Genomic DNA, 17,997 nt, shown 5'->3' with positions numbered 1-17,997 from the left:
CATCTCGGCAAAAGGCAAAAACTCCAACCAATTGTCCTGCCTGTAGTTGGAATATATTCGCAAGAATTGGCCCAATGTTTGTTGTGTGCACTCGACACCCCCATTCGTCATTGGCTGGAAAGCAGAGCTCAGATTCCTCTCTGCCCCTAATAGCTGTAGGAATTTCCCCCAAAATTTTGCCGCAAACTGGACCCCCCAGTCACTAATCACTTTATCAGGACACCCATGTAGATGATAGACATGCTTAACATATAGCTCAGCAAGCCGTTCTGCCAAAGGGAGTTTTGGTAGGGCCACAAAATGAGCTTGCTTTGAGAACAGATCCATTATTGTCCAAATGTATCTGTGGCCCTTGCTGGGAGGCAGTTCGCCCACAAAGTCCATCGCCACACATTCCCAGGGTCTCGTGGGTTCCACCACTTTCTGCAAGAGTCCCTGGGGCTTTCCAGGTGGCGTTTTGCTTTCCGCACACAGCTCACATTGGTCGATATACAACTTAGTGTCTTTCCTCATTCCAGGCCACCAGCATTTTTTAGCCTACAGTTTCATTGTTTTGGCGGGTCCCAGATGACCCGCACCTTTATTATTGTGTTACCGTCTCAGCATTTCCAGTCATAATTTTTCGGGGATATACACTTTCTTATTCACAAACACCAAATCCCCACACAGCTCCCCCCATTCCCTGTTTGATTGCAGCCAAACATCCTCTTCATATGCCTGCTTTAACTCTCTTTCCCACACTTCTCCCCCCGTGGTAGTTGCAATGTGTTTGTTATCTTTCGCTGCCTGCGCTCGGGTCAGCACTGCTAGGCCCCATTGTCTGTCCATGAAAATACTCCCCTTGGATTCCTGGGAACCTCCCCCGTGCTGGGGTACGGAGAGAGCATCAGCCAGCACATTGTGCTTCCCCTGAAAGAATTTTAGTTTGAAATTGAAACGACTGAAGTACTGCGCCCATCTTATCTGCTTCGCCGACAGTTTGCGAGGGGATCTTAAGTACTGCAAGTTCTTGTGGTCTGTCCACACCTCAAAAGGAATCCCACTCCCTTCCAAGAAATGTCTCCAACACTCTAACGCCTTCAGAATGGCTAATGCCTCCCTCTCCCAAATTAGCCAGTTTTTCTCCATTTCACTAAATTTCTTTGATAGGTAACCACATGGTTTGAGATCTCCCCCTTGGTCCTTCTGTAACAAAACTGCCCAATACGCACAGTCTGATGCATCGTAGTGTACAATGAATGCTTTTGATATGTCAGGGTGCTGTAGGATGGGCTCCTCTGTAAACTGTCTCTTAAGGGCCTTGAAAGCTTCCTGGCATTCTAACGTCCATGTCAGCTTGGCTCCTGGGGCCTTCACTTTGGCTGTTTCACCCCTCCCTTTCATTTTTAATAAGTCAGTCAATGGCAAAGTGAGCAGCACAAAATCCTTAATGAATGTTCTATAGAAGTTTGCAAAACCCAGGAAGGATTGCAGCTGTTTACAAGTCTTAGGGGCTTCCCACCCCCTCACGTCTTCCACTTTCACAGGGTCCATTGCTATGCCCTGGGATGAAGTCCTATACCCTATCTGGTCTCTGTTGAACTCGCATTTAGGCAGTTTTGCATACAGCTTCGCCTCCCTCAGCTTCTGGAGGACCTCCCTAACTAGTTTCACGAGTTGTGCTCTGTCCTGATTCATAATAAGGATATCGTCTAGAAACACAAAAACCCCTCTGTACAGCAATGGATGCAGTACCTCATTAATCAGTTGCATGAAGGCTCCACCCCCTCCACTTAATCTGAACGGGAGGACACGGTAATTGTATTGACCAAAATTACAGGAGAATGCTGTCTTCCACCTATCTTCTGACTTAATCCTCAATTTATGGTAGGCTTCAATTAGGTCCAATTTGGTAAATATCTTCCCCTCCGACAACTGGGTGATCAAATCCTTCACTAAAGGCAAGGGGTATTTGTTTACAGTACTGATCGCTTTCAGGTCCCTATAATCTATGCACAACCTCAAAGAGTTATCTTTCTTATGCTGAAACAGCACTGGGGCCCTCAAAGGGGAGTTTGATGGTTCAATAAAACCCCATTCTAAGTTCTTATCAATGTATTTCCTCAATTCCTCCTTCTCCTGGGTCGACACCGGGTAGATCTTTGCCTTGGGAAGTTCTGCCCCTGGGATCAATTCAATATCAACCTCCATCCTCCACTTCGGTGGGAACATGTCTGCTTCCCTTTCGTCAAAAACATCGACAAACTCATGGTATTCTGGGGGCAGTTCTCTAGCCAGCTCCATTAACCTGACAGTATCTTCCTCTCCCCGATTCCCTAGTTCCCTTTCAGCTTCCTGACTCCCTTCTCTCTGCATCTTTGTTATTTTTTTGTTGGCTATTGGCATTGCTGACTTCTTCCAAACTAGGCAGTGCTGCAAGCTCATCCCTGGTTTGTTGTTGCGGGATTTGTGAGAAGGCCTCTTTGACCACAGTGGAGCTACAATTCAGAAGGTTCTGGTAGTGCTCTTTCCAATGTAGTGCAACTGATGTTTTGTCCTTCAGAACTTTGGTTCCATCTGATGATCGTAAAGGCTGTATGCCATGGTTTTTTGGTCCATAAATGATCTTTGTGGCTTTGAAAAAATCCCTGAGCATCATAGGTATCTGCAAAGTGTTGGATTTCTTCAGCCTTCTTTGTCCACCAGATATTCTTCAGTTCTCTCGTCTTTCTTTGGACCTCAACTTTTGTACTGGCATAGATCTTTTTTTTAGCAGCACAGTTGGTGTCTCTGCCATGTTTGGAAGGCTTTCCTTTTGTTATCAATTAGCTGTTGGATCTCTTTGTCATTATTGTCAAACTAGTATTGATGTTTCTTAGTTTGATATCCAATGGTTTCTTCGCAGGCTGTGATGATGGAGGTCTTCAGTTTGTTCCAATGTTCCTCAACATTTTCGGGGTGTTCTGTGTGTAGATGATCCTTGAGTGTTGTTTGGAGAAGGGCTCGTTTGGAGGGGCTCCTGAAGGGCTTGGGCTTTCATTTTATGCCTTATTTTTCCTCCTTGGAGTCTGCGTTTGGGGGCGATCATGATAGCCATCGTGGATCAGTCATCAGCACCAGTCATGGCTCTTGTGAGAAGCACATTGCGGCGGTCTCTGGCACGTGTAATTACATAGTCCAAGAGGTGCCAGTGCTTTGACCAGGGTTGCTTCCATGATGACTTGAGCTTGTTTTTCTGGTGGAAGAGCGTGTTGGTGGTGACAAGGTTGTGCTCTCCACATTTGGTGAGAAGCAAGATGCCATTCGAGTTGCTGTTTCCGACTCCGTCTTTTCCTATGATCCCTGGCCACAGGTCGGAGTCCCGTCCAACTCTTGCATTAAAGTCCCCCAGGAGGATGATTTTGTCCTCCTTAGGTATCTCCAATAGGATGATGCCCAGCTGACAATAAATGTTTTCCTTGATGTCTTCGTCAGCATCTAGTGTTGGTGCATAGGCACATATGATGGTTGCCTGTTGGTTTTTGGCAAGGTTAATTCAGAGGGTTGAGAGTCGTTCGTTAATGCCAATGGGTGCTTCAGTCAGGTGCTTCATCAGGTCATTTCTGATAGCAAAGCCAACTCCGTGTATTCTTCGCTCTTCTTCAGGCAGTCCCTTCCAGAAGAAGGCAGTCCCTTCCAGCCTCCTTTTTCTTCCTTCAGCTGTCCCTCTCTTGCTCTCCGGGTCTCCTGAAGCGCTGCTATGTTGATGTTAAAGCATCCCAGCTCCCTTGCAATGATAGCAGTTCTGCGTTCAGGGTGTTCGCTGTCAGTGTTATCCAACAGTGTCCGTACGTTCCATGTTCCAAAGTTCATTTCTTTTTTTTTTTGGCTGCAGCGTGGTGACCCCTCTGGACACGGCAGTCCAGTCAGGAATAAGAGAGGCAGACTATGTTTAGGGTACCTTTTCAAGCCCCTTCCCCATGTGGGGTGAGCAGAGCAGATCCTAAAAAGGGCTGCTCAGTCATGGATACAGCTGCCGGACTACTCAACTGCCTCAGACCTTGAGGTAGAGTGACTGAGTCTATATCCACCGCCCATGTGCCACTCTGTGACTAGGGGCTTCCAGATTTCACAATCCTGCCCCTGTTGCCACTCGCTGATCGCCATTGGACTTTTGTTGGTTTGTTTTTATTTTTCTTGGAAGATGCCTGTGCGTGATTTGTTTTAATGTGTGGAGGTCGGTGCACGGCCGGTCAACACACAGTCTTCACAGAGTGAGGTCCCAGCAGTGGTGTGATTACACGACGACAGTGGCTTCTCAGTCTGTTGCAGCCTTCTTCCACCTTCACAGCCGTTGTAACATGTACCATGTTATCCTCCACCTGCTCCGCCGTTGAGGTCTTAGGGTCTTCAGATTGTGCTTGGTCTGGATCCTCCCCTGTGGCCCCTCCTGGGAGTGCATGACTCCAGTGGTTGTGCCCGCAGGTTCATTAGAACACGCAAGCCCCCTCACTACGACAAGGTCACAAGGGGGCAGATCTAAGGGCACATCTATACTGACATTATAGTTTGGAACTGGTTTGGGAAAAACTAGGTTTTCTGTGTGAGAAATTAGATTGACAGATCTGGAACTGGTTTGAGATCAGGTAGCTGCACTCACCACAGCAAATGGCAGCAAACGGGTCTATGGGTCTTTTTTCTCATTTTAGGGAGAGATGCACACCAGATTTCCAGATGCATAGAAGGTGTGTGGGGCGAGTAGGGAGAGTGACAGATAGGAGTAGAGATTATCAAGTTCTACCTCTCAGTGGATCAATTAGTCCTGTGGCCCCAGGAGCCCCTGGTGGTGCAGTGAGTTAAACCCTTGTGCCAGCAGGACTCATGACTTGAAGGTTGGGTTACTGCCCTAAAAATTACAGATTCGAATCCAAACCGGGGAGAGCACAGATGAGCTCCCTCTATTTACTCTAGCTATGGAGCTCTCATGGAGAGCTATGGAGTTCGCATGAGAGAAGGATGGTAAAAACATCAAAACATCCGGGCACCCCTGGGCAACGTCCTTGCAGATGGCTAATTCTTTCACACCAGAAGCGACTTAAAGTATCTCAAGTCACTCCTGACATGAAAAAAAGCCCTATGGCATTTTTAGGCAGCCTCCATTCTAGATCTATAATGTGCTTCAGAAGTGGCAGATGTCTACAATGCATTCTACATTTTGTGGAGCCAGTTTCCCTCTGGATACATTGGGATCTGCTGCATCACATTGACCCATAAAGTCTCTTCTAACTCTTATATTCTATGATTCTATGGAGGCTTTCAAGCAGAGGCTGGATGACCATCTGTCGGGGGTGCTTTGAATGCAGCTTTCCTGCTTCTTGGCAGGGGGTTGGACTGAATGGCCCATGAGGTCTCTTCCATTTCTATTATTCTATGATTCTATGATTATACTTTGATGCACTTTTTAATGAACACTGTAGCATGCTTTGTCAGCATGCGTTTTGTGGCTACCACAGTTCCCAGTCATCCTGGAGTTGCATGAAATGGTTGGTGTAAATGGGCCCTAAGTCTCTCTGACCAAGTGCTGCTAGAAACCTAGAACTAGAACCTTGAGGGAGACACACGAACGAGAAGATTTTTCTCTCCTGCTCTTGAATCAGGGCAGAAGGGAAACAGTGCTGAGATCCTTTAAGTTCTTTTCTAGTGGAAATGAATCTCAGAATTGTTTTGCTTTGTTGCATTGTAAATCATGCCATTTCCATTTTTTCTAATGACTTGATAAATTGTTCTCCTTGCAGTGTAAGTTTCTCTATCTGGCTGTAAACGTGGGAATGTTGACTTTTGGATTGCGGCTCCCCAAATCCCTCAACTAATGGAGGCCAGTGGGGATTCTGAGTCCATAATGTCACTGTTCCCAACTCTGCTTGAAATACCTGAATTGCAATCAATTTGGTGGCTGAAAATGAGGGAGAAAGGAATCTACCTAACATTCTTACTTGAGGAAGGAAAGACGGAATGTCTTCACTCTAAATTCCTTTAAAAAGAAATAGCCAACTGTGGGTTGATCGATCTCTAGCATATTTTTTCTATAGAATCATAGAATCATAGAATCATAGAATAGTAGAGTTGGAAGAGACCACATGGGCCATCTAGTCTAACCCCCTGCTAAGAAGCAGGAAATCGCATTCAAAGCACCCCCGACAGATGGCCATCCAGCCTCTGCTTAAAAGCCTCCAAAGAAGGAGCCTCCACCACGGCCCCGGGGAGAGAGTTCCACTGTCGAACAGCCCTCACAGTGAGGAAGTTCTTCCTGATGTTCAGGTGGAATCTCCTTTCCTGTAGTTTGAAGCCATTGTTCCGTGTCCTAGTCTGCAGGGCAGCAGAAAACAAGCTTGCTCCCTCCTCCCTATGACTCCCTTCACGTATTTGTACATGGCTATCATGTCTCCTCTCAGCCTTCTCTTCTGCAGGCTAAACATGCCCAGCTCTTTAAGCCGCTCCTCATAGGGCTTGTTCTCCAGACCCTTGATCATTTTAGTCGCCCTCCTCTGGACGCTTTCCAGCTTGTCAACATCTCCCTTCAACTGTGGTGCCCAAAATTGGACACAGTATTCCAGGTGTGGTCTGACCAAGGCAGAATAGAGGGGGAGCATAACTTCCCTGGATCTAGACGCTATTCCCCTATTGATGCAGGCCAGAATCCCATTGGCTTTTTTAGCAGCCGCATCACATTGTTGGCTCATGTTTAACTTGTTGTCCACAAGGACTCCAAGGTCTTTTTCGCACACACTGCTGTCAAGCCAGGCGTCCCCCATTCTGTATCTTTGATTTCCATTTTTTCTGCCGAAGTGAAGTATCTTGCATTTGTCCCTGTTGAACTTCATTTTGTTAGTTTTGGCCCATCTCTCTAGTCTGTCAAGATCGTTTTGAATTCTGCTCCTGTCTTCTGGAGTGTTAGCTATCCCTCCCAGTTTTGTGTCATCTGCAAACTTGATGATCGTGCCTTCTAACCCTTCGTCTAAGTCATTAATAAAGATGTTGAACAGAACTGGGCCCAGGACGGAGCCCTGCGGCACTCCACTTGTCACTTCTTTCCATGATGAAGACGACGCATTGGTGAGCACCCTTTGGGTTCGTTCGCTTAGCCAATTACAGATCCACCTAACCGTAGTTTTGTCTAGCCCACATTTTACTAGTTTGTTTGCCAGAAGGTCGTGGGGGACTTTGTCGAAGGCCTTACTGAAATCCAGGTACGCTACATCCACAGCATTCCCTGTATCGACCCAACTCGTAACTCTATCGAAAAAAGAGATCAGATTAGTCTGGCATGACTTGTTTTTGGTAAATCCGTGTTGACTATTAGCAATGACCGCATTTGTTTCTAAGTGTTCGCAGACCACTTCCTTAATGATCTTTTCCAGAATTTTGCCTGGTATTGATGTGAGGCTGACCGGACGGTAATTGTTTGTGTCGTTCTTTTTTCCCTATGCTCCTGGCTTTATCGCTGTCACCATCTCTTGTGTCAAAAGCAGTGATGAAGTACTGGCTGCTGTTACCAGGAATCTGTTTTACATAATTAATGCCTAGCCCATTGGGTTTTGTATGCCAAGCCAACTTTTAAATCTCTTAATTCTGTCTAGTTGTTTTAATTGGTTCTTTTGTATTTATATGTGTGAAATATTTTCATTGCTGTAATTAGGGTAAGAAACACCAAAGGAAGAACATGGAAGCTTTCAAAATAATTTCAACTGAAAACTAAACATTTTACTCTCGGAACAAATGGTGAAAGTATAATAATCACTTTATGCCCCCTTATGATCCAGATGCTCCGGGAGGAAGGCGCTTTGCTCAGTCCCAGATTTGTGGTAAAGAAAGAACTGAAAATTTAAGATCAGTTCTGCATCACTGCATCTGTAACATTTGTAAAGTCCCTGCCACATGCAATGGTATGATAAATTTTGTAGAACAGACAAAAGCCCCAGAAGAACACACAGATCCAGGCAATGGCGTTGATCCATGTCAATATGCATATGCATTGGATGGCTAGTGAAGCAGATGGGGGCATATGAAAATGTACATCTACTTTGTACTTTCATACATCTTTTTAAATATAAAAGTTTCAGTGATTTCCTTCAGGACTTCGCCAAAGTGATGGTATTTTCCAAAAGGAAGCAAATACATAAATGGAAATTGGATGGCCACTCAATAGAGCAGTGTCATAGCTTTAAATACCTGGGCATACACTTCTCATATAATGGTAACTGGAAGAGCCATATAGAGGCAGACAAATTATCTGCCTGGAGGTCGTGAAATCAATCCTAGCCTTTGGGAAAACAAAGGGAGGCTCCTTGGTATGTCACACAGTAAAGATTTTTGCTGCTAAGATTTTACCTCAACTGTTATACGGAGCAGAAATTTGGGGACAGGATAATACAAAACAGGTTGAATGTATTCAGAATAAGTTTGCAAGAGCTCTTTTAGCCCTTCCCCCTGGGACTCCAGCTGCCTTGTTAAGGCTTGAATTGGATCTTCCCTCACTTAAGGCCAGAATGCATAAGCTTAACATCTCATACGGGAAGAGATTTCTGGGAATGGAGGATGAGAGTATAACAAAGCAATGCATGATGGAGCAGTATAAGTGAGGAGGATGGGTTCAATACTGGCAAGCCTTGCTTCATCAGTATTTTGATGGGTCAACAACTCTAATGCATCTGGACAAGAAGGCGATTAGAGACAAAATCTTTGAGATGGATGCAGCTGACAACATGCAGATTAGTAAACAGCAATGTTTCTCTACCTGGTATCCCCGACTAAAGAGTGACCAATATTGTCAGCATAATCTTCAAGACAAATGCAGTCTGCAGTCCTGAGGAAAGCATTTGCAGCCCTGCGCTTCCAAACAATGCCATCAAACTGGCTAGAGGGAAGATACAGAGGGACCCCCCATGTCCAACGACTTTGCATTGGATGGCTAGTGAAGCCATTTTAGTGACATATGAAAATGTATATCTACTTTGTACTTTCATACATCTTTTTAAATATAAAAGTTTCAGTGACTTCATTCAGGACTTGAAGTTTTGCTGATACACTCCTCTGAATGGCCATTTCATAGTTGATGGTGAATATAGGGAATCAGATGCGCCATGTAGTCTAACAGAGAGATCATATCATCCACAAAGCCACTCTTGGTCTTAATGCATCTGGTTTCTCCTCTTTTCCTTAATAATAAATAATAAATGTTATTTGTACCCCGTCCCATGTCCCCAAGGGACTCGGAGCAGCTCACAACATGAATACATACAGTACAATACATAAAAATAAAATAAATAATAATACACCAATCAATATAAAACAAACAAAATAAACCAAAATACAAGTAAACAATTCACAATCAAATTAAAAATGATAAAACATTGGTTTAAACCACCGCCATTTCAATGAATTAAAGAGCCTACTCCCTTCGTAGCCATAGAATGCCTGTTCGGGGGCGGGGGGCGGGGATACTATTATAGCACAATTATTCATTTTGGCGTGATGAGTCAGGAAGTAGAGGTCCATTGCTGAACTCCTAGCTACACTGAGCAATGTAAGATATAATAGCTAGCACTGAAAGTGGAGTTACATATACAGCAACGTAGCACCTTGTGATTGCATACTGTGCATTATTCATTGTGCTTTGCACAATACAGAATTGCACCCAGTCAGTGACATGCATTGGACAATGTTTTAGTTTTGTATGGAGTTTGCATAGTGCTAGTATAGTATATCTCCTCATGCTGATATGTATGTTACATCAAGAGGATGCTATTATGTGTGTGTGTGTTTTCATGTAAACACTTATGTAATAAAAGGATAATTCATAACAGTATACAGGCAGTCCCCAAGTTACAAACATCTGACAGACAAATGACTCAACAGAGGTGAGACAACAGGAAGTGAGAGAACTCTACAACTCAGAAGGGAAATTCACTCCCGAAAGAGTTATTATAGGGAAAAGGTGTCTCCACTGAAGCTTTATAACAAATTCTATTTTGTTTGTAATTTGGAAACTGCCTGTATTGTGGTTGGGAAAACATAGCTCTGCTAATAAGATTTCTAAAAAAAAAAATCCCCATGTTTCAATCTTGCAGGCTCTGTTATTAAACTGGCTACTTGTTCATGCTCTCACTTGATCTCTCTCTTTTTGGGTCCAGCCCAAAGGTTTTCGCCGTTACTACAGCTCTCCACTACTCATTCATGAACAGTTTGGCTGCATCAAAGAAGTTATGCCTATTGGTAAGTTCAGGTGAGGGGTTCTCTGTTTTTTCCCATTCTGCAAGCTATATCCTTCAACAGTACCACACAGATTGTTCTTTGCTTTTGTCATCCATGCTGGCTTACATCAAGTTCTTACTTTTTCTCCTTCTAATACAAGCATCCCAATGTTATTACACTCTGGATTTTATTGCACAAAATTGTTATTCTCTGGCATTCATGGGACTGCTTATCAGAATGATCTCCCCAGCTAGCACACTTTTCCGAAGTTATGTAAATGTAACAGTTTGCCATACCAGGGCCCTGTTGTGTATTTCTGGTTAGGAACATAACTCTGTGTTCCCGCCGTTCCACTATTCTGTTAAGATTTTTTTCAAATAAAGTTTACAAGCAACTTCACAATGAAAGTGAAAGTTATTAACAAAATAAATCAATCAGTTTGAGATAGTGGGCAGTTAGGACAGTTCCTTCATCTAATGTCACTTCTGTGCCACTATGCACAGAAGTAGGTCGGATTCCATGCATGAGATAAATTATTATGTTATAGTGTGAACTGTGCCTATTGATTGCTTTTCCAATCAATAGCAAGGGGTAAACCAGCAATGGGGTGCTCATGGCCTTGTGTGAAAGGTGATGGTCCTGCTTCAAGGCAGGTTTGCTACCTTCATGCATTAAAGTCCATCATCTTCCATCAGTTCCAACTGAGAAATGAAGTAACTAGTGATGATGAAAGTACAACAACTTATATCTTGAAATAATTTATGTTTTTCAGTAAGTAAACATGATACATTTTTCCTGCTCACCTGTTTCATTTCTTTTGTAGCATGTGGCAATAAGGTTGACCCTGTCTATGAAGCACTTCGCTTTGGAACTTCCTTGGCCCAGAAAACCAAGAAAGGCAGCACAGGGAGTGGCTCGGATTCACCAAAGAGGAATTCTGTAATTATGTTGTTTTCTTTTTATTTTCAGTATTAACAAAGCTTTCATTGGTCATGGTTTTAATCTTTTTGGATCCTATACATTCCACCTCATGCCCACAACTGTGTAAATATTATTTATGTCTTGGAGGCCTTGGTCTCACTCTATATTGCATCTGAAAAAATGAATGTATATCTATCAAAGCTCATGATAAAATAAAAGCTAGTTAGTCCCAAAGCTGCCCTCCTTTAGTCCTGCCTTCCTCTTTTCTGCTTCTTTGGATCAAGGCAAATTTCCATCTGTCCTCAAACAGGCCATAGTGAGGCCCATATTGAAGAAGGCCCCCCTTGATTCGACCATTCTAAACAACTACAGACCAATCTCGAACCTCCCTTTCTTGAGCAAGGTCCTGGAGTGGGTGGTTGCCTCGCAGTTCCAGAGTCTCCTGGATGACACTGATTTTCTGGACCCATCGCAGTCCGGCTTTAGACCTGGGCACAGTATTGAGATGGCTTTGGTCACCTTGGTAGATGACCTCTGCAGGGAACTGGACAGGGGGAGTGTGACCCTGCTGGTTCTCTTGGACATCTCAGCGACTTTCAATATCATTGACCATGGTATCCTTCTGGGATGGATCTCCTGGATAGGCCTTGGGGGTACTGCTCTACAGTGGCTCCAGTCCTTCCTGGAGGGCCGTTCCCAGTTGGTGAAGCTGGGGGACACCTACTCGGACCCCTGGCCATTGACCTGTGGGGTCCTGCAAGGTTCCATTCTGTCCCCCATGCTTTTTAACATCTACATGAAACCACTGGGAGAGGTCATCCGGAGTTTTGGAGTTCGTTGCCATCTCCATGCAGATGACATCCAACTCTACTACTCCTTTCCACCGAACTCCAAGGAAGCCCATCGGGTACTGGACCAGTGCTTGGCGGCTGTGATGGGCTGGATGAGGGCGAATAACCTGAAGCTTAATCCCGACAAGACAGAGGTCCTCCAGGTCAGTCGTTTGTCCGATCGGGGTATTGGGTGGCAACCTGTGTTTGACGGTCGCACTCCCCTTGAAGGCACAGGTCCGCAGTTTGGGGGTCCTCCTGGACTCAACGCTGACGCTTGATGCTCAGGTGTTGGCGGTGGCCAGGAGGTCCTTTGCACAATTAAAACTCGTGCGCCAACTGCGACCTTACCTCGTGAAGTCTGATCTGGCCATGCCTTAGTTACCTCTAGACTGGACTATTGCAATGCGCTCTACATGGGGCTTCCCTTGAAGATGGCCCGGAAACTCCAACTAGTCCAACGTTCGGCAGCCTTGCTTCTAACTGGAGCTAATTATAGGGAGCGGTCAACCCTCCTGCTTAAGGAGCTCCATTGGCTGCCGTTCACCTTCCGGACCCAATTCAAAGTGCAGGTGATCACCTACAAAGCCCTGAACGGTTTGGGATCCTCCTACCTTAGTGATCGCCTTTCCCCCTGCGAACCTGTATGATCTCTTCGTTCATTGGGGAGGCCCTCCTCTCGCTCCCACCTCCATCACAAGCATGGTTGGTGGGGACGAGAGAGAAGGTCTTCTCTGTGGTGGCCCCCCGGCTCTGGAACTCGCTCCCCAGGGAAATCAGGCAAGCCCCCACCCTGGTAGCATTCAGAAAGAGCTTGAAAACCTGGCTCTTTACTCAGGCCTTTGGATAAAGATTGCTCATCCCCATAACAATCCTGTATCTGTGACCATTCTTGTACCGGTTTGCACTTTTTACCTTTGTCAACTTGATATAGACACAGGATCTATTACCATCCCAATTTGCACTTCCAAGAATTTGCAGCACTTTATCAGTCACCTCGTGTTTACGATATTTATATGGTGCACCTTACCCAGTCTACTTTTACAATCTCTCTGTTTTAATCCATGTTTTTATTAGTTCTTGTCATTTGTTTTTATTGGCTAATATTTACATTTTTATAATTGTGCATGTCTTTTGTCTATTGTTGTGTTTTATATTGCTATTGTTTTTATTCGGGCTTGGCCCCATGTAAGCCGCCCTGAGTCCCCTTTGGGGAGATAGAGGTGGGGTATAGAAATAAAGTTGTTGTTGTTATTATTATTATTATTATTATTATTATTATTATTATTATTATTATTATTTTCCATACTGCAAGATATTAATAAATATAACTGTATCACTGAAATCCCCATTCACAGTCATCCTAGTTGATTTGATTGTGGAGATTATCCTTTTTTTCCTCTACAGCAGCATTCACATATCCCATATTTACAAAAATAAACCTTTTAAAATTAACGTTGTTTTAATTTGATAGTTTGACATAATTTTAACTTTATAATTGAAATTTATCCGGTTCAACTTTCCCTTGTTTCAGCCTTGTAAGTTGCTTTGGGTCCCATGTCAGGAGAGAGGCAGGAGATACACAATGACAGAAAGAACGAGAGAGCTCAGGTCAATGCTGCAAGGTTTAATAATATTGAGAAAGACAGAGGGAAAGGAAAGGAGAATCAAAGATAATGCATAATACAGAAGAGTGGGGGTGACAGTAATAAGAGAAACAAGTGTATGCAAGGTTTTAAAATGAGCAATAAAATTTATGGACTAGCAGAAACTCTATATTCACAAGAAACCATCTAAAGGAGAAAATGAGAAGTCTTGAGAAGCAATTGTGCAGTTTAAAGGGAGTCAAGGATGGATGGGAGTTTTTCAAAAGTGAAATATTCAAGGCGCAAATGCAAACAGTGCCAACAAAGAATAAAAACAAGACAAGTGCAAAGAAGCCAGAATGGATGTCCAAAGAACTTCTAACTGGGTTCAGACTCAAAAGAGACCTGCACAAGAAGTGGAAAAAGGGAGAAATCACCAAAGAAGAATTCAAACCAATAGCCAACTCCTGTAGGGAAAAGGTTCGCAAGGCTAAAGCGCAAAACGAGCTCATGCTTGCCAGAGACATTAAAAACAATAAAAAGGGCTTATTTGCTTACATCAGTAGGAAAAGGAAGAACAAGGAGGCGATAGGGCCTCTGTGAGGAGAAGATGGGAAAATTCTGACAGGGGATAGGGAAAAGGCAGAACTATTTAATGCCTTCTTTGCCTCAGTCTTCTCACAAAAAGAAAGCCAGCCTCAACCTCAGCAACATGGAGTGGATGAAGGATTGGGGGAAATCCAACCCCAAATAGGAAAGACGTCTTCCAGGAATACCTGGCTGCTCTAAATGAATTCAAGTCTCCAGAGCCGGATCAATTACACCCAAGAGTATTGAAGGAACTAGCGGAAGTTATTTCAGAACCACTAGCAATCATTTTTTAGAGTTCTTGGGGAACAGGAGAATTCCTCGCAGATTGGAGGAGGACGAATGTGGTCCCTATCTTCAAGAAGGGAAAAAAGAAAGACCCAAACAATTACCGTCCAGTCAGCCTCACGTCGATACCAGGCAAGATTCTGGAAAAGATAATTAAGGAAGTGGTCTGCAAACACTTAGAAACAAATGCAGTCATTGCTAATAGTCAACATGGATTTACCAAAAACAAATCATGCCAGACTAATCTGATCTCTTTTTTCTTGATAAAGTTACAAGCTGGGTAGATGCAGGGAATGCCGTGGATATAGCATACCTGGATTTCAGTAAGGCCTTCGACAAGGTCCCCACGACCTTCTGGCAAACAAGTTAGTCAAATGTGGACTAGGCAAAACTACGGTTAGGTGGATCTGTAATTGGTTAAGCGAGCGAACCCAAAGGGTGCTCACGAATGCATCTTCTTCATCTTGGAAAGAAGTCACGAGTGGAGTGCCGCAAGGTTCTGTCCTGGGCCCGGTTCTCTTCAACATCTTTATTAACGACTTAGACAAAGGGTTAGAAGGCATGATCATCAAGTTTGCAGACGACACCAAACTGGGAGGGATAGCTAACACTCCAGAAGACAGGAGCAGAATCCAATACGATTTTAACAGATTAGAGAGATGGGCCAAAACTAACAAAATGAAGTTCAACAGGGACAAATGCAAGATACTTCACTTTGGCAGAAAATATGGAATGCAAAGATACAGAATGGGGGACGATGCCTGGCTCAACAGCAGTACGTGTGAAAAAGACCTTGGAGTCCTCGTGGACAAGTTAAACATGAGCCTACAATGTGATGCGGCGGCGAAAAAAGCCAATGGGATTCTGGCCTGCATAAATAGGGGTATAGCGTCTAGATCCAGGGAAGTCATGCTACCCCTCTATTCTGCCTTGGTCAGGCCACACCTGGAGTACTGTGGCCAATTCTGGGCACCACAGTTGAAGGGAGATGTTGACAATCTGGAAAGCGTCCAGAGGAGGGCGACTAAAATGATCAAGGGTCTGGAGAACAAACTCTATGAGGAGCGGCTTAAAGAGGGTTTGTTTAGCCTGCAGAAGAGAAGGCATGATAGCCATATACAAATATGTGAGGGGAAGTCATAGGGAGGAGGGAACAAGCTTGTTTTCTGCTGCCCAGGAGACTAGGACACAGAACAATGGCTTCAAACTACAGGAAAGGAGATTCGACCTGAAAACATCAGGAAGAACTTCCTGACTGTGAGAGCTGTTCGCCAGTGGAACTCTCTGCCCCAGACTGTGGTGGAGGCTGCTTCTTTAGAGGTTTTTAAGCAGAGACTGGATGGTCATCTGTCGGGGGTGCTTTGAATGAGATTTTCCTGCTTCTTGCAGGGGGTTGGACTGGATGGCCTAGAGGTCTCTTCCAACTCTACGATTCTATGATTCTAAAGGGATTGAGATAAGAAGGGACAAAACAATTTAAGACAACATGAATCTCTTGGCTGGTTAAGAAGGGTAGAAAGGTAGAGAGAAGAAGTTTCTCCTTATCATCAGAAAGCTTTGAAATAAATTCTATTCCATGCACAGTCAGGTCTGGTTGGCATAACAAGCAAAACAAAAAGACAATCTTTTCAATGGCTCTTGGGGAGAGAAACAGAACAGATGGGGAATCCTGTTTTATGGGTTTGATTTTAGAATTCTGATATTCTACTAGAAAAACCAGGCCAGGGCTATTTTTGAAAATGATGAGGAAATGAACAGCTTCAAAACACTTGAAACACATGCTCTTATGAAACTGATTCACTATATGCTTTGCAGCTAAGACTAGGAGAGATCATCGATACTTCCTTAAAAAAATAACGGGACCCACTATAACATCATGCTCATTGCCAGAAGAACTGCAAGATCTCTGAAATATAATCACCATAACTTCCCAATCAATCAGTGATGAATTTGTTGCCATCTCCTCCTCCTCCTCCTCCTCCTCCTCCTTCTTGGCAGTTTGGTATTACAGTTGAGTCTCATCCAACATTCGCTTATCCAATGTTCTGGATTATCCAACACATTTTTGTAGTCAATGTTTTCAATACATTGTGATATTTTGGTGCTAAATTCATAAATCTTTTTTTGTAAACCGCTCCGAGCCAAACTGGGAGTCTAATAAATAAATAAATAAAAATACAGTAATTACTACATAGCATTACTGTGTATTTAACTACTTTTTCTGTCAAATTTGTTGTATAACATGATGTTTTGGTGCTTAATTTGCAAAATCATAATGTAATTTGATGTTTAATAGGCTTTTCCTTAATCCCTCTATAAAGGAACGAGGCAGGGGGGAATCTTTTAATCCCACCACTGCCACCAATATAACGAAAGAGCGGGGAAGACACCAAATATAACAGACACCTCTCCACTCTACACTCTCACACGCAAGCACACGTATGTGAGAGGCGAGGGTATACCGTTTGATTTTAGATTTTCTTTTAAAATGGTAACCGCCACCAACCTAAAATGTCTTTAGGATTTTTGTTGTTAAATATGTCTGAGATAAGTTTCTCTCATTTCCTGCCCACACTGTTTCTACCCCTGGCTCCCAAACTGATGGTCACTATGAGGCTTTTCTGTGGTATTTTATTGTTGTATTGCTGGAACTTTTATAAAGGCTTCTTAATGGAAAGATTCACTGTGGAGGCTTTTGAAAGTTGAAAATAGAATATTTTTTTTTTCTTAAAACAGTCAAATGATTACTTCAGAGAGGTACATTAGCGTAGACGGTTACAGATGTTCTTCAGCTTCACTTAGTTGTATGTTTCAGATTACTTCACTTAGAGTCTTTCTATTAACCAGCCCAGTAGTGAGAGTCAATCCTTTGAGTTATCTTCCTCTCAAGAGATCCAAACTGCCTGACCTAGCCTGTCAGTTTTCACAGCTTTCAGTTCTCTCTGACAAACACCCTCCAAACTGCTCTTTCCTCCCCAAACTCCAAAACCGAACTCTCTGGAGCTCTTTTTTTTCCTCTGCACTCTAAGACTTGGCTCCTCCCATCTGCTCTGGTTGGCCAATCCTAGGAGTCTCTCTCTAAGCTCCTCCCTCTTTCTAACCACACTCAAAATGGCTGCCTGGCATTCCTCCACAAAATGGTGTCTTGCCTCACTCACTGTTACCCAGGCTTCATTCCAGGCCTAATAGGTAAGGTTCACTACACCCTCCTTATTATCCAACATATTCACTTATCCAACGTTCTACTAGCCTGTTTATGTTGGATAAGTGAGACTCTACTGTACTCTACAGGAAAGCATTTTCACCTCTGATGAAGACATAAACTGGATCTACACTGCCATATAATTTCAGAAAGCAGATTAACCACATTGAACTGGATTATATGTCAGTGTAGATCCAGCCATAAATGATGTGAGATGATCTCTCATTAGAGCTTCAGCATAACAGAAGTAGCAAATGTGGATTAGAGTCAGCATGGTCTAGTGCAGTGGTTCTCAACCTGGGATCCCCAGATGTTTTTGGCCTACAACTCCCAGAAATCCCAGCCAGTTTACCAGCTGTTAGGATTTCTGGGA

The 17,997-nt window shown here is 43.7% G+C and overlaps 1 protein-coding gene across 5 annotated transcripts in view; it reads left to right on the top strand.

The window, feature by feature from the left end:
* stac (SH3 and cysteine rich domain) overlaps window positions 1-17,997 on the top strand; it is a 204,716-nt gene that overhangs the window by 75,051 nt on the left and 111,668 nt on the right. For all 5 annotated transcript variants that reach the window (XM_062958255.1, XM_062958253.1, XM_062958252.1 and 2 more), the window contains 2 exons: window positions 10,149-10,230; window positions 11,033-11,148. In XM_062958255.1, the coding sequence (XP_062814325.1) occupies window positions 10,149-10,230; window positions 11,033-11,148 (198 nt within the window). The remainder of the gene's footprint in view (window positions 1-10,148; window positions 10,231-11,032; window positions 11,149-17,997) is intronic.

This window comes from Anolis carolinensis, chromosome 6, assembly GCF_035594765.1.
Source record: "Anolis carolinensis isolate JA03-04 chromosome 6, rAnoCar3.1.pri, whole genome shotgun sequence".
Taxonomy (NCBI): domain Eukaryota; kingdom Metazoa; phylum Chordata; class Lepidosauria; order Squamata; family Dactyloidae; genus Anolis; species Anolis carolinensis.
Note: the sequence above shows the minus strand (reverse complement) of the source record. Positions and strands in the feature narration are given on the sequence as shown.